Below are 20469 nucleotides of genomic sequence, written 5' to 3' on the forward strand. Positions count from 1 at the left end.
CGCCTGCAAATGCCGAGGTGGTGCTTTCACGGGCGTGTATTGTTGGCGGCTTGAAGGCGGATGTGGGTGTCTTCTTGCCCAAGAGTTGAGCTTGAGGTACACTCTGATCATGGCCCTCAAATAGCTCCAGAAGAGCGTCCTTGAGGTTCTCCAATAGCGTAGTCTGGTCGTGGAGCATGATGGTCCGCTTGTCTGGACTCACATTGACATCGTAGGCATTCGTGTCCAGCTGGATGTCTGCAAATACAAAAGCCGACTGTGTGATGTTATAGGATTTGTAGACCTCATTGATGGCCTTGGCAACTTGTGGCAGAGCACAAGGCCGCGAATTCACAAAGAACATCTGCCGGTCTTGTGTCTGGCGACCTTCACCCACAACAGGGCGGGAAATGTGGCCCACTATCTTGACTGTTTTTGAGCCTCTTTCCTCTTGTGTGCTCCAGTTCTTTGCGCTTTGTGTGGCACCCGGCCGGCTCGAAGGGTCCATGACGAATTCGAGGCTTAGCGGAATCAGGGCAGCGATCGTCTTTGCGCCGTAGACATTGGAGATGTTGTCTCGTGTACTCGCATTCGCGTTGGTTGAGAAAGCCACGGTCTTCTTTCTTGACTGAGTCAGCACGATGGATGGGTGGATGGATATTGAATCTGCACTGACCCTTTCGGTATCTGATTGCTCACCGAGAACTTGACGCCTACGCTGATGCAAGCATATGCGTTCAGCAGCTGCAGCACTTTGTTGTACTCCCGCTTGATGTTCTTCTCGAGCTCCTTCCGCCGTACAGGTAGGTTATGGAACAGTGTCTCGACCACCACAGTCGTGCCCTGCTTGGCTGCTACCACCGACGTCCCCTTCAGCTTGCCGGACTGCTCGAACTCCAGCTTTGTACCCTTTGGGCCGTCGGAGGGCCGAGCCGTAATGATGTGAAAGTTGGATAGCGCGCATAGCGACGACAAGGCCTCGCCACGGAAGCCGAATGTCTGTAGGGACGAAAGGTCGTCGTAGGTAGCGAGTTTGGACGTGTAGTGCTTGAGCGCGATCGTTTCGTAGTCGTCAGGGGAGATGCCAGAGCCGTTGTCTTGTACTTCTATAGCGTCCAGGCCATAGTTCTTGAAGCGCACCTCTGTTCACCATCAGTCAGCTTATGTCAACCAGAAATCGTGGGGCGAAGACATACCAACTGATGTGGCGCCTGCATCGATGCTGTTCTCGACAAGCTCTTTGCAGACTGACTCCAGACCAACAATGACCTGGCCGGACTGGATCTGATGCACAGAGCGGCCCTCGATGGCCTTGATGGTGGCCATGTCAACCCATGCCGAGGTGACGTCCTGGAGACGGTTGAATGCGGACGGCGTGACTACGCGACGCGTTTCGGGCTAGCCAATGGACGTGACGCGCTAAATGTGGGGGTCAACCGGTCGTACTCCGCACTGATGAGCTTCCCGCTTCACGTTTCAGACTTCAGAATAAATAAATTGCGCCTTCGACACGTTCAAGTTTTCAAACCCCAGACTTCAATTTTCGTCGCTCTTCGCATGCAAGATGAATGATCCAAATGAGCTCGAACAGCTACAAGCGGTCGTCCGTCGGATGGCCGTGCAATCGCAATTCGAACAAGATCTGTAAGTGCCAGAAACGACTGCGTCCGTGACGTAGGCGTCGCATGTCCTAGCTATGGCAGACTTGCACAACGACTCGCACCATTCATTCGAGTAGCTGACGTTCCTGCAGAATCACTAAAAAGAAGCTCGAGCTGGAACAGACCAACAAGGCAGCGCGTGCCAATGATGTCGTGTATCAGAAGTATATACGCTACTACGCAATGAAGGATTGTCTGCGGCTCGTGAATCTGATGCATCAAAAGCTCCCCGTGGAGCTGCGCGACTTGGTGTACGAGTTCCTCTGCGTTGAACCCGATCGTCCTATTCCCGTTGGCCCATACTATCACTTCCGCAAATACGATAAGCCTTTTCACGATCCATTACAGAGGCAACATTACGATGGCTTCGTGGGACCAACCATTTCGTTCAGGGGGGCAGCACCACCGGCTCCTTACCGCGCTATCACCGGTAACAATCCGGACGTCGATGTGAAGACGGGGAAAGCCGATGATAGCAACGATGTGCAATTGAGCCTGGAACTTACAGAACGCATCGCGAACTTGGAGTTAATCCATCGGGATTATGATCGGAGTTTGGTCGACGACGATAATACCACTGTCCTCCCTGACGGCCGAGTCAGAGAAGAACACACACACAAGCCACCGAGGGATATGCCACTTCCATCCAGCCATTTTCTGGACCCCAGATACGTTGGTGCGGAAGCTGCGTATGAGATACAGAAGACATACTACGCGCTCAATACGTTTTCCATATGCAGCGTTGAACGAGCTATATTCGGCTTTTCCGAGAACCACTCCGGCCACAACATTGTGGGATACAACGACGAAGATGGTACCCCCTGGGAAGTACCGGAGGCCGTTCAGACAAAACCACTGCTGTACCCCAGGAACCACATCAGGAATCTCCAGGTTCGCGTCAAATTTGAGCAGTTTATCGAAGACATGCAAAGAGACCACTTCACGGAGCTTGATAAATATTCCTACGAACGACGCTTCCTCCGCTTCACTGAGCAAAACTTGCAAGGTCTCAGCCAATTTCTGAGGGAGCGATCCAAGCACGATATCAACATCGAATTTGTTATCATGACTGAACTCCCAGATTTCACAGATGACGAGTTTGGAGTGAGCGCTCAATGCAACTACGTGAATTTCCTGCAATCTATCAGGAACTGGGTATACATCATGAAGTATGACTGTGACAACATCTCTGTCAAGGTCACGCATCATGACCCACCCATGACGGCTTTTCCGCGTGATATCACAGGGATATTCGGATTAACTCAAAAGCAATGGGAGCAAGTAAGTATAGCATTAGCCAACCTCAGGCAAAGTGTCCCACATTGAGCTAACGGTAATATAGGAGAAAGCCATTCATCAGGATGAAAACACCTGGGTGGCACAATTTTACCTTGCAACCCCATGGATGGATCCGAACGACGTTTCGTTTGGCTATCCCGCTATTGAGGTAGACCATATGCTTCGCGAGCGATGGGGCATGGACTCGATTACAGCTACCGAGGCCACACTCCCCATCACAGAAGGCAGATATTGGCCCAGTTCCATCAACGCGGTGCCTCTTGATCGCAGGTTTGACTAGAGGCAATGGAGAAAAGTGAATACCATACAGCCTACATTAACGTGGGATTTTCTAATCTACATTTTTTGTCCCGGTGTATTCTACAGACGCGTTCGGGTTTTCCCTTGTATGATGTGCCACCAATGCTATCGGCGCTTTCATGTTCATAGATGACGACTACTACTGTCAGACCAGGTATGGCCTTGTCGCTGTTTGACATTGCAGCGACAATCCCTACTGCGACCTTGGGAACATTGATGTTGGTAGCATGTAATTGGTTGACCCGAATTTTATTACGATAGAATGGGCATACTTCACCGGTGGCGTGTTGGACATGCGATGCGCAAGCTTGAACTGGATGCCGTGCTTGCGGCGCGGGCGAAGATGCCGATTGGCCGCGTGCCTGAAAACCAGGGCAGGAACTGTATGGGGCGGTCCCCGTCCCTCGATCTCGAGATCTGAGACCTACAGTGGATTTCTAAGACAACGCACGACTTAGGCTTAGTCTCCGAACAACGTCACTGCATGTGCCGGCGACATGCATGCGTCGTATGGTCGTATCCGCCGACCACAGATGCCGCGCTCTATACGGCAGCATCATCCATGGGCGTCCACTCGTCGCGCGCCCGGATGTGCTAAATCCGACTCGCCGGGCAGCGCCAGGCCTATAATGCACTAGAGTCCGAAAGTCGATGTGATTGACATGGCTCCTTTTGCAGTGGCCACCGCTCGCGCCAAGCCCTGCAATTAAACAATCAGAGATCCTCTTTTCGGCTTCGTCCTCGCGCGGGAATATAATACAGCGTCGATTGACTCCCTTTGGCTTCCCTACGTCCTCCCCTCCGCGACCCTCGCGCCTCCCCTCGTACACAACACAGCGCGGCGCGATCCTAACTTTTTCGACATGGCGGTCAACGCGAGTTTTGTCTCGCCGACGGCGGACGCAAAAGTTGCCCATGTCCTCCAGCAATTCGATACCAGCGGTCTCCTATCCTCCGTCTTCTCCGGCTTCAATGCCTGGAAGCTCGCTCTGACGCTTATTATAACGGCGGTGGCGTACGACCAATGTAGGCATTACGTGTGTTACGTTTGCGCCGGACATTGCTGACACTCGCGCAGTCAAATACATCTGGAACAAGGGCTCAATCGTCGGTCCCTCGTGGAAGATACCCTTCATCGGTCCATTCCTCGAGTCTGTCAACCCCGATTTCAAGAAGTACCACGAAAAATGGATGTCCGGTCCTCTCAGCTGCGTATCCGTCTTCCACAAGTATGCCACCCCGTCACCTGCCCTCAGTCTGTGCCTATACTGACCGCTCCTAGATTCGTCGTCATTGCCTCCACCCGCGACATGGCCCGCAAGATCTTCAACTCCCCCGCCTTCGTTAAGCCCTGCGTCGTCGATGTCGCGCAGAAACTCCTCCGCCCCGAGAACTGGGTCTTCCTGGACGGCCGTGCCCATGTCGACTACCGCAAAGGTCTCAACAGCTTGTTTACTCGTCAAGCGCTCGAACAGTACCTACCGGGCCAGGAGGAAGTCTACAACACATACTTCAAGCGCTTTGTGGAGCTTTCGCAGGTCGAGAACAAGGGCAAGCACATTCCGTGGATGCAAGAGTTCCGCCTCATGATCACTGCGTTGAGCTGCCGTACCTTCGTTGGTCACTACACCTCTGACGAGGCCGTCAAGAAGATCGCCGACGACTACTACCTGATCACCGCTGCGCTCGAGCTTGTCAACTTCCCTATCATTATCCCCTTCACCAAGACCTGGTACGGAAAGAAGTGCGCTGACATGGTCCTGGATGAGTTCTCCAAGTGTGCCGCAAAGAGCAAGGTCCGCATGGCTGCTGGTGGCAAAAAGGAGTGCATTCTCGACTTCTGGGTAGACAACATGATCGAGTCTGAGAAGTACCGCAAGAGGGTTGAAGCTGGCGAGAAGGTCGATGACGCCGAGAAGCCCGCGACTGTCATCCGCTGGTTCAGCGATCTTGAGATCTCCATGACCATCTTCACCTTCCTCTTCGCTTCCCAGGACGCTACCTCTTCTGCCGCCACATGGCTCTTCCAGATCATGGCTGACCGCCCTGAGTACCTCGAGAAGATCCGCGAGGAGAACATCAAGGCCAGAAATGGCGACGTCCACGGTACTCTTTCTCTTGACGCCATCGAGAAGTTGCAATGGACCCGCGCTGTCGTCAAGGAGACTCTCCGCTATCGTCCCCCAGTCATCATGGTTCCTTACCTGGCTAAGAAGGACTTCCCTGTAACACCTGAATACACCGTTCCCAAGGGCTCCATGGTCATTCCTACCACCTACCCGGCACTTCACGACCCTGAAGCATACCCCAACCCAGACTCATTCGAGCCCGAGCGATGGATCACCGGCAACGCTGATCAACAAACCAAGAACTGGCTCGTATTCGGCACAGGTCCCCACTACTGCCTGGGCCAGACTTACGCGCAAGCCAACCTCATGTTGATGATTGGCAAGGCGAGTATGTTGCTTGACTGGGACCACAAGGTCACCGATCAGAGCGAGGTGATCAAGGTGTTTGCCACTATTTTCCCTATGGTAAGTCGTATTGTGTAACATCCACCTTCTTCGGAGTATTCGCTAACCTTTCACAGGATGACTGCCTTCTTACATTCAAGGACCGAACAGCGGCATAACCAGTCAATGTTTTATTCAGCTACGTGATGCGCACATTGAGCGATCTTTTCTTGCATCTGCGTCCGTAGATTTCTGTGTTGAAAATTTGGTTCGTCCAAGGCAGAGGTACACTTGTACTCTGGTCTTGCATCTTTAGACATTAATGATTACGGCCCTTGGCGCTTCTTGAGAAGTAGCCCGTTGGCTTCATGAGTACAGTGTAAGCTGGGATGAATTAATACTGGGACGAGGAGGGGATAAGCTGGGGAGGGGACGGCCTTATATAGGACAGCGATAATGGCATGGAGAATGTATGAAGTCAAGAACAATCTTCGCGTGCTTTTGCAAAACGTGCTGGGTGGATTGCAAGCTCAGTGGTCCACATGTCTACCGCAGGCAGGAACTAGAGCTATGACCATGACCCTTGAAGTCCACTCCACATGCCGATTGTCTTCGTGTTTCCACCGCCTGCTTGCCCGCAGCAGCATCCTCCTGGCTCCACAACCTTTCCACGGATTGCTAGTTTTCGCTTGGGGCGCCATCATAGAAGCGCGCCAGAGGAGTGAATGCCCGACCCATTGCGCACAGTCACGCTGCTTCCAACCGACACCCCATTACCAACAGTTGCAACGACGCAAGACGTTCAGCACAGATTCTGAAGAAAAGCGCACGTCATGGCGCCCACCGCCTCTCCCTCGGAGCGCGATCCTGAGCGCGTCGGACCCCACCCGTCCTACATCGAGATCGCGAAGCCCTACATCCTGCAGTCGCGCATGCAGAAATGTCTCGCGGAGATTCATATGAGCGATGCCAAGGAGGATGCCGTGCGCCTGCAAGGCGTTGCCTGGATAGATCAAGTCCGGCGCGCGCTGCAGCTGCCTATCCGTACCTTCAACACAGCTGTCATCTACTACCACAAGTTCAGGCTATTACACGCGGACAATGAGTACAACTGGGCCGACGCGGCAGCTGCTGCGCTCTTCACAGCCTGCAAGATCGAGGACACGTTAAAGAAGAGTAGGGAGATTCTTTGCGCCCATTGGAACCTCAAGGTTGGGCCTGGTGAGAGCCTAAGCAGCGATGATCCGGTATGCACCTATTGTGAGCTAGAGTAATCGCAAGTCCAAAGTTAACACACCAATAGCGCTTCGACAACCACTCCAAGCTTATAATCGGTCTCGAACGACTCATGCTCGAAAGCGCCGGCTTCGATTTCCGCAACCGATACCCCCAAAAGGTCATGGTCAAGCTTGCTAGAGCTCTGCGTTTCGACGCGAAAGACGAGGCCAAGACAACCTGGAACCTGAGCATCGATTCATACAGGACGTTCGCACCGCTGAAGCAGTCTACGCCGACTTTGGCTATTGCGTGCTTAGAGCTTGCCGCACGACTTCACGGGAAGGATGCCTCCAAGTTCGTGGATGCAGGACCTGTGAGATACCACAAGTGGGCTACCAGCCGGGCAGAGGTTATGGAGACGCTCCTCGATATGCTCGATCTATACACCCATCACCGCAGCGCCACTTCGGTTGGACCCTCCTACACACTCGAACACTTTATCAACATCCGCATTGGACTCAACCAGGAGGCTTCAGCAGCGCACATCCCACGTTACTCTCAGTACAAGTCTGAGCAAGCCGCCGACGCAGAAGGCACAGCCAACGGTGCCAAGCCTCGCAATGGCATCGACCCTACCAGTCCGCTCACCCCAGCCACCCCCGTCGCACTCTCGCCTGGCGCAGACCAAGCACCCAAGTCCGCAATCGGCATTCGTGGTCAGAATGGCACGGTCCGGTTCATGTTGGACGCGGCCCGTGCGCACGGTGAGCGCGCCGAAGTTGAGAAGTTCCACAAGGTCGAAGAAGAGGAGTATGAGGTAGAGGTACCAAATGACCCCAGGGCAGATGATAGGGAGAGAGACAGGGCAAGAGTTGGAAGAGTGCGTTGAGTATTAACATGGATTTCACGTTCTTGGATTTTGCTGTTCTATTACTTGCGCATTGTATTGCGCACGATGGAGGCGAAGCTAAATGTTACTGATAGGACTCTATCGACAGTGCCGATGACTGGTACAGTGCTCCAGCCGCAGTAGATGATGCGAGGGATGGTGCGGGCAGTGAACGCGAAGGAGGATATTGGGACAGATTTCGCCAGCGCTCGGAAGAGGCATCGCTTGCTCAGTCGGCTGCTCACGTGGAAGAGAACGTCCACCCATCGAGAAGGGCCGCCAACTTCGACGACATCGATAAGTGCATTGTACAACAAGAGGCCAATGACGATGCCGGGGCTTCATTCCACGACAGGAACTCGGAAGATGGAGCACATGGCAAACGATCACGGAAACGCCCTCATGCACAGAAGCGGAAAAAGCTGGCCAAGCGGGGTGATTTCAGTGGTGATGAAGATACTCCTCGGATGGAATTAAGTTACGAGCGTCATCCACGAAAGCCGTCAAGTTTATCCCACAATGAAGCAGATCACGAGCGGGGTTTTGACCAGACCGATCGGTTCACACCTCCGCATGACCCCCGAGATGGCCACCTAAACTTCAGCCACCGAAGCCGTGATAGCACACGTGGAGGCAAGCGCCGCGAAAAGGGAGAACACTACCATGAGGCAGGTTACGGCAGCAGCAACCGGACAGATTCGACACCTCCCTTCCAAGACCGATACCAGAAGCGCTCCTACTGGCGTGAAGCGCAAGTCGCTGAAGCAAAAGGCAAGGACGACACGTCACCGCAGAAGACTCTGATGCGCAACACTTCCGAAGAGCGTAACGAACCAGGACGACTAGCAACATTCGTCCATCCGGATCGCATAGCGCAAGTTACGCCAGAGCCAGAGCATAGTCGAACTACCAGGCCCCAGGCACGCAGCGAGACTCTTCCTGCGGTAGATGTCAAGAACAAGCAGCCAACTAGCACGAACAAGGCACTGTCAGCGAATGATGGGCATCAGTGGGCAGGTACTGGCAACGAGGACAGCAATACCAGAGGAAGAGGAAGAGGTAGGGGCAGAGGCAGGGGTGGACGGGGTGGAAGGGGTGGCTATCGTGGAGGTAGAGGCAGAGGCGGCAGCTCGGAGGAATGAGTCCACAGCTTGCTTGGTCCTCGTCTTTGTGATAAAGAGAAATGTCAGGGGCGACGTTCATGTTTTGCTTACCGGAGATTTTGGTGATGTAGGATAGGCCTTTTGGACAGGAAAGCGAATGTACTTCTGCTTTCCAACTTGAGACACTGGTCTCGCGGTCAACGCACATTGTACTTTACTGGTATTCCAAAAGGCCTTCGTCGTGCTCTGAGCAAATGAGACGTGGCTACGCAGTTGGCCCAAAGGGCTGCGGAATTACCGGGGATAAGCCCAACGTGGTAGCAGCTTCATGAACGTACGCCTCTCGACTGGATTTCAAAGCGTCATCTTGTGAATCGCCTGCTCTTGACCCAGAAGATCTTTGGAAAGTATGGGGAGTCATAATGTTGCGTTTCTCAAGGGCGGGAGGGCACTGAAATTGCTCGATTAGATTGCTGAGGTCATCTATTTCCGGACGGATTCCAACCAAGGTGCCTCTGAAACCTGTGCCATGGCGCTGTTGGCAAGGAAATCACGAAAGATGGTAACCATTGTACCGGTGCATAATAATTTTGGGCTTTTCAAGGCGTAGACTTGCCACAAAGACCCAACTGGGGCACATGCAGCCATGCATTTTTCCGCTGCAAGGCCAAATCTAGTAGGTGAAATTACAAGTGACGATATTTCCCCCCGATCATGACCCACACCAGTCGCGGCGCTACCCAATGGTATGTATTGGGCCGCCGCGTTGTAATCCGCAGACGAGTGACTGGCAGTACCGCGAGAGATCAGTGGAGTCATGGCCTCGATTCTGGGGAAATCATAGAATTCAGCACATCGAGTTGTGCGGTACCAAAGCGAAAGGGCGCCGCAGCATGGCCAGTTTGGGCATTACAGGCTACTTCGCGCCACTGGTGGGCCGTGCTTTAGCGAGGAAAGCGCGACTGACCCCACCACTAGCTCTACTAAAAACCTTCGCTCCCCCTCGCAGAACTCTTCTCACCAGACGCACGCCCGCCTCTACGGCTTATAATCAACTCCCGTCTGTCTGACTCTGGTCGACTGCATCGCCAGAGACATCAGCTCAACCCGCGACCTATACACCGAATCCGCGCGCTCAAAGCGGGGTATTCGTCAACTCCCCTCCACTGAATTTTCGTAAAAGAAGAACAGTACCAACACCGCAAAGATGGTCAAGTAAGTTGCCGACGCCATTCCCATCTCCCTTCCAGGCTTGGACTTTTCGTCTCTTGTCTGCGGGAACAATTGGACAATCGCTAACATGACGCCAGCTTCACCGTCGAGGAGGTACGTTCCGCGCACACATCACCCCGCACCACACGTCGATATTGGCAACACCGGAAGGATGAATACTGACTGCGCGGCTAGATCCGTGGTCTCATGGACGACCCTAAGAACATTAGGAACATGTCCGTCATTGCCCACGGTAAGCGCTCTCGTGGCAACCCCGCAGCATCGGGCTGGACAGAAAGCTAACATACCCCACCACAGTCGATCACGGAAAGTCCACCCTCACCGACTCGCTCGTCCAGCGTGCCGGTATTATCTCGGCTGCCAAGGCTGGTGAGGCTCGTTTCACCGACACCCGAGCTGACGAGCAGGAGCGTGGTGTCACTATCAAGTCGACTGCCATCTCCCTGTACGCCACCCTCAAGGACGAGGACGACCTCAAGGACATCCCCGTTCCCACCACCAAGAACGACTTCTTGATCAACTTGATCGACTCGCCCGGTCACGTTGACTTCTCATCTGAAGTCACTGCTGCTCTCCGTGTCACCGATGGTGCGCTCGTTGTCGTCGACACCATCGAGGGTGTTTGCGTCCAGACCGAGACTGTCCTGCGTCAGGCTCTTGGTGAGCGTATCAAGCCCGTCGTCATCATCAACAAGGTCGACCGTGCTCTTCTCGAGCTCCAGCTCAGCAAGGAGGACCTGTACCAGAACTTCTCCCGTGTCATCGAGTCCGTCAACGTCGTCATCGCCACCTACTACGACAAGGCCCTTGGTGATGTCCAGGTCTACCCCGAGAAGGGTACCATCGCCTTCGGTTCCGGTCTCCACGGCTGGGCTTTCACCATCCGCCAGTTCGCTTCCAGGTACGCCAAGAAGTTCGGTGTCGACAAGAACAAGATGATGGAGCGCCTCTGGGGTGACTCCTTCTTCAACCCCAAGACCAAGAAGTGGACCAAGGTTGGCACACACGAGGGTCAGCCCCTTGAGCGTGCTTTCAACCAGTTCATCTTGGACCCCATCTTCCGCATCTTCCAGGCGGTCATGAACTTCAAGACCGACGAGATCCCCACTCTCCTCGAGAAGCTCGAGATCAAGCTCACTTCCGATGAGAAGGATCTCGAGGGCAAGCAGCTCCTCAAGGTTGTCATGAGGAAGTTCCTTCCCGCCGCTGACGCTCTCCTCGAGATGATGATTCTCCATCTTCCTTCTCCCGTCACCGCTCAGAAGTACCGTATGGAGACTCTTTACGAGGGTCCCCACGACGATGTCAACGCCATCGGTATCCGGGACTGTGACCACAACGGTCCTCTCATGCTGTACGTCTCCAAGATGGTGCCCACTTCCGACAAGGGTCGTTTCTACGCTTTCGGTCGTGTCTTCTCCGGTACCGTCCGCTCCGGTCTCAAGGTCCGCATTCAGGGCCCCAACTACACTCCCGGAAAGAAGGAGGACTTGTTCATCAAGGCCATCCAGCGTACCATTCTCATGATGGGTCGTTTCATCGAGCCCATTGACAACGTCCCCGCCGGTAACATTCTCGGTCTTGTCGGTGTTGACCAGTTCTTGCTCAAGTCTGGTACCCTCACCACCAACGAGACTGCCCACAACCTCAAGGTTATGAAGTTCTCCGTCTCTCCCGTTGTCCAGCGTTCCGTCGAGGTCAAGAACGCCCAGGATCTGCCCAAGCTTGTCGAGGGTCTTAAGCGTCTCTCCAAGTCCGACCCCTGCGTCCTGACCTACATCTCGCCATCTGGTGAGCATGTCGTCGCTGGTGCCGGTGAGTTGCACTTGGAGATCTGCTTGAAGGATCTCGAGGAGGACCACGCCGGTGTTCCTCTCCGTATCTCCGACCCCGTCGTGCAGTACCGTGAGACCGTCAACGCCACTTCCAGCATCACCGCGCTGTCCAAGTCGCCCAACAAGCACAACCGTCTCTACCTCACTGCTCAGCCTTTGGACGAGGAGGTGTCCCGCGCTATCGAGACTGGTGTCATCGCTCCTCGTGATGATATCAAGTCGCGTGCCCGTATCCTTGCTGACGAGCACGGCTGGGACGTCACCGATGCCCGTAAGATTTGGTGCTTCGGTCCCGACACCACCGGTGCCAACTTGCTCGTTGACCAGACCAAGGCCGTCCAGTACCTGAGTGAAATCAAGGACTCCGTCGTCTCTGGTTTCCAGTGGGCTACCAAGGAAGGTCCCATTGCTGAGGAGCCCATGCGCTCCATCCGCTTCAACATCATGGATGTTACCCTCCACGCTGATGCCATTCACCGTGGTGGTGGTCAGATCATCCCCACTGCGCGCCGTGTCCTCTACGCCGCCACTCTCCTTGCCGAGCCCACTCTTCTCGAGCCCGTCTACCTTTGCGAGATCCAGGTTCCCGAGCAGGCTATGGGAGGTATCTACGGTGTCCTCACCCGCAGGAGAGGTCACGTCTTCGAGGAGGCCCAGCGTGTTGGTACTCCTCTCTTCAACGTCAAGGCGTACCTTCCCGTCAACGAGTCCTTCGGTTTCACCGCCGATCTCCGTGCCGCCACTGGTGGACAGGCCTTCCCACAACAAGTCTTCGACCATTGGCAACATCTCACTGGTGGCTCCGCACTCGACCCCTCCACCCTCACCGGAAAGATCGTCTTCGACATGCGCAAGCGCAAGGGTATCAAGACCGAAGTGCCCGACGTTTCCAACGTAAGTTTCCTCCCGCATGGTCTAGAAACAGCATATGCTAACGAATTCTGCAGTACTACGACAAGCTATAAGGGAATGCTCGCAAAAGCGTTAGATTTCCTTTATTCGCGATTCTGGGTCATCCGACAGTCATGGGCAAGCTCGTGGCCGCTGGTCGATGTATGACGCAAACAGCTCCCCCATGGGACAACCAGAGCTAGTAAATGTCGGTCCGGGCGGTTTCGCCCTTGATATTAGTCAGGTTTTTTGGGGCTTTGCACGAAAGATACGGATGATGACCCTTTTCCTTACATGTTCTCAGTGTAGTATAGTTGGAGAAAATCAAGCTATATCGCACAAATACCTAAGCATCTTTTATGTGTGACATGTGTTAGTAAAAATGATGTTGTGGTGAGTGAATGCATGCATGGGATGTTCAGGCCTGGTAGGTGCGCCTCCTTCTGGTTAGATCATCTAGGAGTTCGAGATGGTGAATGTAGCGGGGCATCGGCGTCACGTGCTCACGGGTAAGAGAGCTATGACATTGCCGTCGCGCTAGTAGCAACGCGAAAGATGTACGCTCGGCGCAATTCAAGTCCCACCGGAAACACCACAGCGCAGTACCAGACTGCACCTCGACATTAACGCGATCGCGCAACCTGGTTATGAACGCAATTTGTCCCTAGGATTCGCCATGTTACTCGAGGAGAAAGATCATGCCGTGTTCAAGAGTTGGTTGCTACCGAATGTGGAGAACATGTAAGTCGAAGCTACACATTGCTCTCACCAAAGCTATCGCGCAGGCGCATACTGACCTGGAATATAGCTCCGGTGTGGAAGGTGGAGTGCTCGCTGACTATGTAGCCGCCCTCGTTACCGTCGACGACACCGATGCAAACGTGCAGCGTACCTTGATCGAGTCACTGCAAGACTTTCTTGGCCCGGAGAGTAAGCGCATGCGAAGGCTACATAACACTTCGTCGCTAATGGCCCAAAGACACCGAGCCTTTTGCAAAAGACGTCATTGCAGCACTCAAAGCTAAGAGCTATCTTCCGAAGCCGAGAACAAATGACGCGAAACCACAAGCATCGGCTCAAGCCTCACAATCCGCGCCCATACAGTCTATAGTTGGCAGCACGAACTTCGAATACGAACCGCATCCGTCGAACGTGCCATTCGGGGCCCCGAAAGGTCCTACTGCGAAAAGGAACTTAGCAGCATCACATCTCTTACCCGATCGACCGACTGCGCAGGGTTTATATCAGGATGGTTCGAACCAGTCGAGGAAGCGCAAGGTGTTGGAGAGGGACAACAGCCAGTCACAAGAGGGCCAGGATCCACACTATACCCGCAGCGGCGCAGGAAATAACAGGCCGTCGAAGCAGACAGCTCGCAGAGGCGGTAGGAATGCTGGGACTGGAGATGCGCGGACACAGAACGCGTTCGCGAGTTTTGGCGGTATGCCGAATTTCGCAAACCTTCCACCGCCGCCGCCAGGCCCTCTACCATTCGATACCTCAGATCCCATGGCTTTCTTTGCTATGGCAGCAGCCTTCGGTGCGAATCTGCCGGGCATGCCTCAGCTTCCTTTCTCCAATGCGCAAGACGGTGGCCCGAACCAAGGACAGCAAAAGACAAAGTGTGCTGATTATTATGAAAGGGGTTTCTGCGCACTCGGTACCCTTTGTCCACACGAACATAGCGACGCTGCCGTAGCCGTTTCGCCTGACGAAATCCCCGAGTACGATCCAGAGCAGTCTTTCCTTGCTGTACAGCCATCTAGAGGATCCAACAAGCAAGGAGTGTCCGGTGGCCAGCCTCGTGCAACTAAGGGTAGAAGGGCACGCGCATCGTTCTCTTTGCCGGGCTACTCGCGTGACAAGTCGAATAGGACCCTTGTCGTCGAACAGATTCCAGCGGAGCATTTCAACGAGGACAGCATACGGAGCTACTTCTCAGAGTTTGGCGATATCGATGAGCTCGACATACACTCTAGGAGGCAGTTAGCAGTGATCAAGTTTGCTGATCGCCAGACCGCTAGGCGTGCTTATCACAGTCCCAAGGCTGTCTTTGAGAACCGGTTCGTTAAGGTCTACTGGTATGCACCAGAGACAAAGGAAAAGTTAGCCCAAGAGAAGCAGGAAGACGAAGAGGAGAAGCTCGACCTAGAGGCGATCGCTATTAGGCAAGCGGAAGCTCAGAAAGCGTTCGAGGAGCGTCGTCGCAAGGCCGCGGAAGCAGACGCGAGAGCTGCAGACATCGAGAGACAGCTGGAAGAAAAGAACAAGGAGATAGAGGAGATCAAGCGACAACTTGCTGAACTATCAGGGGACCCGAACGATGACTTTGCTCAGACTCTTGCAACGCTACAGGCTGAAGCAGCGGAACTTTTCGATCAACATGGTCCTGGCGAGCAGGAGACACATGGCCGTGGCGCCTTCAATCCAGCTTACCGAGGTCGAGGATACGCTCCCTTTGCACGGGGTAGGGGCTTCGCACCTTACCGGGGCGCGTACAGGGGTCGTGCAGGTGGCTTTGCTGGTCGAAGTGTGGTGAATAAGAAGCTCGACAACCGGCCTAGGCGCCTGGCAGTCACCCAGATCCAGCCAGATACACCGAGGGATGAGTCTCTACGGCAGCACCTTCTCGTGAGTATAAGTTATACCTGGATTCATTCATCTCTGCTAACGATATGTACAGAACATACCCGAATGCACAAATATTGAGCGTCACCCCGAGCAAGCCGACACCCTCATCCTAACTTTCAAAGAGCGCTACCAAGCAGAAACTTTCCTCGACCAATCCCTCAATATTCCCGACGTTGGCAAACTCGATCTCGCATGGGTTCCGAACGACGCCTTTGGTGGTCTCAAATCCGTGACGACGACAAATGACACACCCACAGCTCCTCACGACGATGATGGTGATGACTCTTCCGCTACCATCGGAGAGCAGGAGATCAAGGTCGAAGAAGATGAGGATCGGCAGATGGGGGGCGTGGATGCGGATATGGATGTTGCGGATGATGTGGATGAGTGGCTGTAAGTGATACCCTTGGCATGTGATGTGCAGTGACAGACTCTGCAATGTCTTTCTGTTCTCCTTTATTACTATCAAACATCAGCGTGGCGTCATGCTTTTAGGTCAAGGAGCATGGTGTGTTCTCGAGATAGTCTCTTCGCATGAATGCAATGCATCAATATATCATATCCTAGGTCTCACAACGTCACATTGGCGCAGATATTCAAGAGGCTTCCACGCCCCACCTCACATATAATATTACACTCCAGCCCTCCTATCTAATCATTACCAGTTGAGCCTGCCCTTATCCCTCCAACTCCGTACACCAGCTCCAACAACAAGTTCACTTGCCACGCCGTCCTGCACAACATCCTCCCCTGTTCCCAAACTCCTTCCTCCAGGCCTTTGGAAACCCACACCCTCTTTACAACATAGCCTGAAACCTCTTCACCTCACCCCCCTTCACACCGTCAAACCAACTCACTCTATCCTTGACAAACAGCTCGCGCGTCGGCTTCAACTTCGTCTCGACGAGATTGAAATCATCCACTGTCCCAAGCCGCAAGATGGAACAATCAGGGAAAGCAGCGCCAACACGATACATGAGCGTCCCGCACGTCTTGCAAAAGTAGTTCGTCATAGTATGGCCCGAAGCTATCGTCGAGGCCTGACCATACGACGACAAGTTAGCTCGACCACGGAGGTGGCGCAGGTGTCTGTTATATCTCTCGTCAGTAACCGCATTGCCATCTCCTCCACTCCCTCAGGATCATGAAAATAGGAACGAAAATAGGAAGAAGAAAGACTTACTCATCCCTAACCGTAAAATTACTAGCAAACATACTCGCAGTAATCTTCCTGCAATCCGCACAATTACACACAAAAGTCGATACCAACCCGGGTCCCTCGACCGGGAAAGCGAGTTGAACCGCGCCGCAGAAACACGTCGCTGTCGCTTCTTCGTTGTTGGAGAAGCCGTCTTTGGCCTGCCCCGCGAGCGGGAAGTAAGGCAGGGATTTATCGGATGTGCTGACGGATAGGGCCATGGATGAGGCTATTGGTGCGGGATCTCTGGGTGAGAGTGTTGTTGGTATGACGGGCGTGGGGGTTTGAGTGGTTCGAGTTGATGTTCGCGTTGATGTGCGGGTCGAGGGTTGCCTTGAGGTTTGCGTGGAGGGCTGTGTTGTTCTTGTGGAGTTCTGCGTTGAGGGTCGCGGTGTTGAAAGCGGGGATGGGGATAGTGCGTAGGCGTTTCCTGGCGCTCGTACTGGCGTTCTTGGTAAAGGCGGGGGAAGACTAGTTGTTGATGCTGTTGCCTCGGTAGGATCACCACCAGTACTTTGAATCGGTATATCTCCCCAGTTTGCGAAATCTTGGATGTTAGACCCGCGGCCTAGGAACATGGAACTTGCTTTCTTGCGCAGCGAGGAGTGCGATGGTGGCGTGGAGAGTTCTTTCCGTTTCTCCGTTACTAGTAGTGTTGTTGAACTCTTTGACTTGCGCAGCACGGCTGGTGGTGGATTGTCGGTGCCGGGGATGTGTAAGTCGGGATTCAGACGCTGGGCGATTTGCTTGATGAACTTCATGGTTGCGGTTGGCTTTCCTTCTCTTTTTTATGTTCCTCTCCCCTTGCTTGCCTCGCGATATGTTGTGTACCCCAGGATTTGTGATAGTGAGCACTAAAACCTTCGCGGGAGCTGCCAAGTTGGCTGACAGATCCAGATAATGCAGGTCGAGTTTTCCCTTCCGTTCGTTCAGTGGCTATACCGGCTATCGTTGTGGTTGTTGTTATCGATGGTGTTGCTCAGTAAGCCAATATATCATTTCGTCATCGATGTATTACACACACATGGAAAACCGTCGTTTTAACCCCGACTCCGCATTTCCTACAACTTCCAGCCCCACAAGGTAAGGATTCAAGAACACAACGGACCCCCGGTTCTGGGATCGAATGGATCGAAACAAACGACGAAAGGGGAGGGTTCGTTGCTACGGACTTGTTTTGGTCTTCCAAGCCAGCAAAAAACAATTATGGCACGCGTCGCGTGCTTTCCGTTGGGACGGCTTCACGTTTGAGGCCTGATCTGCGGTGTTAGTGGCCGATTGGTGGTTCCTGACGATATGCAGGGATCGGTTGCATGCGATTTGGACGGTTTCGGTGATTTGGTAAGCATGTCCGTTGGGTCGTGTTCATGGGAAATGCATAAGCTTTACTGTTCACCCTCATTTTTTGTTGAGCAGGTGCGACATCAAGCTAGGACACCAATGAACCTTGTATCTGAGACAGTACTGTAAAGTGAACTTTTCCCATGTTGCAGCTATGGTAATTGTTCATTTTCCCAGTTCTGGTTTTCAATAGCTACTCCATGATCTCACTCTGCCTCGCTCCTTCCACTCCATGGACCCAACTCACCCTGTCCTTGACGTAGACCTCTCGCTTGGGTCTCAGTAAGCCCTCCATCAGATTCAGATCGTCGACGGTGCCTGCTGCATTTAGTACACACTTCGCCTGACCGGAGAACATCACATACCAAGCCTCATTAGGGTGAATTCGGGATGCCGCTCAGTCAGCCGGTACATGAGCGTTCCACATGTATCGCAGAAACAGTTCGTCATCGCCTGGCCAGAAGCAGTCGTCTGGGACTGTGAGAACTTCTTCAGATTGTCCTGGCCGCGAATGTGCTTCACAGCTGAAGCCGCGACAATGAAGGCCGAGGTAAAAGCTGACGCTGTGATCTTTCGGCAATCGGTGCAGTGGCAGACGAAGGTGTCTACGAGGCCTGGGGCGGTGGTTGGCTGCGTTGAGCATTAGAACTTTGTCGTATAGGAAGACCATGGTGCCACTGGAGCACGAACTTACAAATGCTAGTTGTACAGCTCCGCAATAGCATGTAGCTGTCGCCTCGCCTTCTTTGGAGTAGCCATCCTGCTTTAGACTGTTGTGGGGTATGTACGGTCTGTCCTTATTCGAGTCTCGTGTAGACATGGTCGTGATACCCTTGCTTGACTATGATGTAACCGTTGCAGAAGAGGAGTGAATGTGGACGATGCAAGAAGAAGCTTTTTGGGGGCTCAAAAGCGATGCTATGTAGTCATGCTTATCTGTGTAACCCAACCTCTAACTCCGATGTATTGCCGGAGGGAGTGCATGTCCGACCCTCCTCTCACTCACTCCGCTCACTCCGTTAGTTTCATACAGGCCCCGGACAAAGAAACACGGGCGGTCCATATGCGCTCGTCGGGCGCCAGCATAATCCTCATGGTAGCCTTACTGAGCTGTAAAGTGTGGCATTCTCGGACAAAGACTTAGGCATCTGAAGAGAGACCCATCGAAGTGACCGGTAGACCCTACAACTTACTCGCCTTACCCTGCCCCAGGGTAACAACCAACTTACCAAACTGACTCGCACTCTTCATATCCTCAAACAGGGTATCAATCTTCTCCACATCCAAACCATGCACACTGCGACTGACCACAGGCTTCATCTTCTTCTCCTTGACAAAGCGCACCATATCAGCAAACTCCTTCCTCGAACCCATGGTGGAGCCACGGACTTCGATGTTGCGCAGCACGGCTGACATGAGGAAGTCCATTTTGGGGGATACGGTCATGCCGTATATGGAGATGACGCCGCCGGCCTATATTGATAAATCAGCTTATTATTGCAATAGATGGAGAGAGGGAGGGAAAAACGAACCTTGAGTATCTTACTCCCCACCTTAACAACATCACCTCCAGCCCCGTCTACAATAGCGTCCAGGTACTTCCTCTCCTTCGGCAGCATGGCCTGAAGTTTCTTATCCCAATCCTTCTCCTTGTAGATAACACCTCCCTTCGCACCCAACTTGACCGCCTTGTCAATCTTCTCCTGGTTCCCGCTCGTCACGTAGACATTGCAACCTTGTGCCACAGCAAACAGCAACACCATAAGCGCAACGCCGCCTCCAATACCCGTCACGAGGATATTGCGTCCTGGCATCGCATTGCCGCTCTTGACCCAGAACGCGCGCCACGCCGTCAGCCCGGTAAGGGGCAGCGCAGCAGCCTCCTCGTCGTTGAGATGGTCGGGACATTCCTCCAGCTCACCGGCGTCGAGCGCGCAGACATCTTGTAGTGTGCCCACGGGATTGCTCTTCGTGCCGCCCATTATCGCGTACCCCTTGGGATGTTCGGGGCCGTCCATGCTGTCCTTCCAGCCCGTACCGGGGTTCAGCAAGACGCGCTTGTTGAGCCATGATTGTGCCGAGGGGGATGCGCCGGCGGAGGTGACGATGCCGACGCCGTCTGCGAGGAGGGGCACGCCGAAGGTTGTGCCGGGGTAGAGGTGTTGGCGGATGAAGAGGTCGCGGTGGTTGAGCGCGGCGGCGGTGAGGGTTATGAGGGCCTGGGTGATGGGGATTAGATGGTGCGCGAGTGTCAGGTTGTGGTAGAGGGAGCTTACTTCATTTTCTTTCGGCTTGGGCTCGGGGACAGTTATCTTCTCGAGTGGGTAGTAGACTTTCCCCGGCTTGCCTTCGACTTGTCTGATCACGATGGCGGAAGGCATTGTAGTTGATGGCGATTGAGACGTGATGTGGTAACGCGTAGCAGTTCAATGTCGGTG

At 53.7% G+C, this 20469-nt stretch overlaps 8 protein-coding genes across 8 annotated transcripts; 5 read left to right on the forward strand and 3 right to left on the reverse strand.

The window, feature by feature from the left end:
* Positions 1 to 1591: 1591 nt before the first annotated feature.
* J4E83_002485 (uncharacterized protein) lies at positions 1592 to 3219 on the forward strand (the record flags this gene model as incomplete). The annotated part of the gene is made up of 3 exons (XM_049329431.1): positions 1592 to 1623; positions 1733 to 2921; positions 2983 to 3219. 3 exons carry the CDS (start codon positions 1592 to 1594, stop codon positions 3217 to 3219), a joined length of 1458 nt encoding a protein of 485 aa, XP_049191110.1.
* An 883-nt stretch (positions 3220 to 4102) lies between these two features.
* Positions 4103 to 5871, forward strand: J4E83_002486 (uncharacterized protein; the record flags this gene model as incomplete). Its single annotated transcript, XM_049329432.1, has 4 exons — positions 4103 to 4265; positions 4318 to 4468; positions 4522 to 5773; positions 5830 to 5871. The coding sequence occupies 4 exons, from the start codon at positions 4103 to 4105 to the stop codon at positions 5869 to 5871; spliced, it is 1608 nt and encodes a 535-aa protein (XP_049191111.1).
* A 654-nt stretch (positions 5872 to 6525) lies between these two features.
* Positions 6526 to 8941, forward strand: J4E83_002487 (uncharacterized protein; the record flags this gene model as incomplete). The annotated part of the gene is made up of 3 exons (XM_049329433.1): positions 6526 to 6939; positions 6996 to 7733; positions 7895 to 8941. 3 exons carry the CDS (start codon positions 6526 to 6528, stop codon positions 8939 to 8941), a joined length of 2199 nt encoding a protein of 732 aa, XP_049191112.1.
* Positions 8942 to 10109: 1168 nt separating this feature from the next.
* Positions 10110 to 12935, forward strand: COT3 (Elongation factor 2; the record flags this gene model as incomplete). The annotated part of the gene is made up of 5 exons (XM_049329434.1): positions 10110 to 10117; positions 10213 to 10228; positions 10310 to 10367; positions 10433 to 12864; positions 12918 to 12935. The coding sequence occupies 5 exons, from the start codon at positions 10110 to 10112 to the stop codon at positions 12933 to 12935; spliced, it is 2532 nt and encodes an 843-aa protein (XP_049191113.1).
* A 602-nt stretch (positions 12936 to 13537) lies between these two features.
* J4E83_002489 (uncharacterized protein) lies at positions 13538 to 15889 on the forward strand (the record flags this gene model as incomplete). Its single annotated transcript, XM_049329435.1, has 4 exons — positions 13538 to 13602; positions 13670 to 13791; positions 13841 to 15492; positions 15545 to 15889. The coding sequence occupies 4 exons, from the start codon at positions 13538 to 13540 to the stop codon at positions 15887 to 15889; spliced, it is 2184 nt and encodes a 727-aa protein (XP_049191114.1).
* Positions 15890 to 16289: 400 nt separating this feature from the next.
* Positions 16290 to 16911, reverse strand: J4E83_002490 (uncharacterized protein; the record flags this gene model as incomplete). Its single annotated transcript, XM_049329436.1, has 2 exons — positions 16290 to 16581; positions 16676 to 16911. 2 exons carry the CDS (start codon positions 16909 to 16911, stop codon positions 16290 to 16292), a joined length of 528 nt encoding a protein of 175 aa, XP_049191115.1.
* A 1313-nt stretch (positions 16912 to 18224) lies between these two features.
* J4E83_002491 (uncharacterized protein) lies at positions 18225 to 18701 on the reverse strand (the record flags this gene model as incomplete). The annotated part of the gene is made up of 2 exons (XM_049329437.1): positions 18225 to 18349; positions 18641 to 18701. 2 exons carry the CDS (start codon positions 18699 to 18701, stop codon positions 18225 to 18227), a joined length of 186 nt encoding a protein of 61 aa, XP_049191116.1.
* Positions 18702 to 19213: 512 nt separating this feature from the next.
* J4E83_002492 (uncharacterized protein) lies at positions 19214 to 20412 on the reverse strand (the record flags this gene model as incomplete). The annotated part of the gene is made up of 3 exons (XM_049329438.1): positions 19214 to 19504; positions 19564 to 20250; positions 20308 to 20412. 3 exons carry the CDS (start codon positions 20410 to 20412, stop codon positions 19214 to 19216), a joined length of 1083 nt encoding a protein of 360 aa, XP_049191117.1.
* Between the last annotated feature and the right edge of the window lie 57 nt (positions 20413 to 20469).

The sequence above is a fragment of the Alternaria metachromatica genome (genome assembly GCF_023757995.1).
Source record: "Alternaria metachromatica strain BMP 0045 chromosome Unknown scaffold_4, whole genome shotgun sequence".
Lineage (NCBI taxonomy): Eukaryota > Fungi > Ascomycota > Dothideomycetes > Pleosporales > Pleosporaceae > Alternaria > Alternaria metachromatica.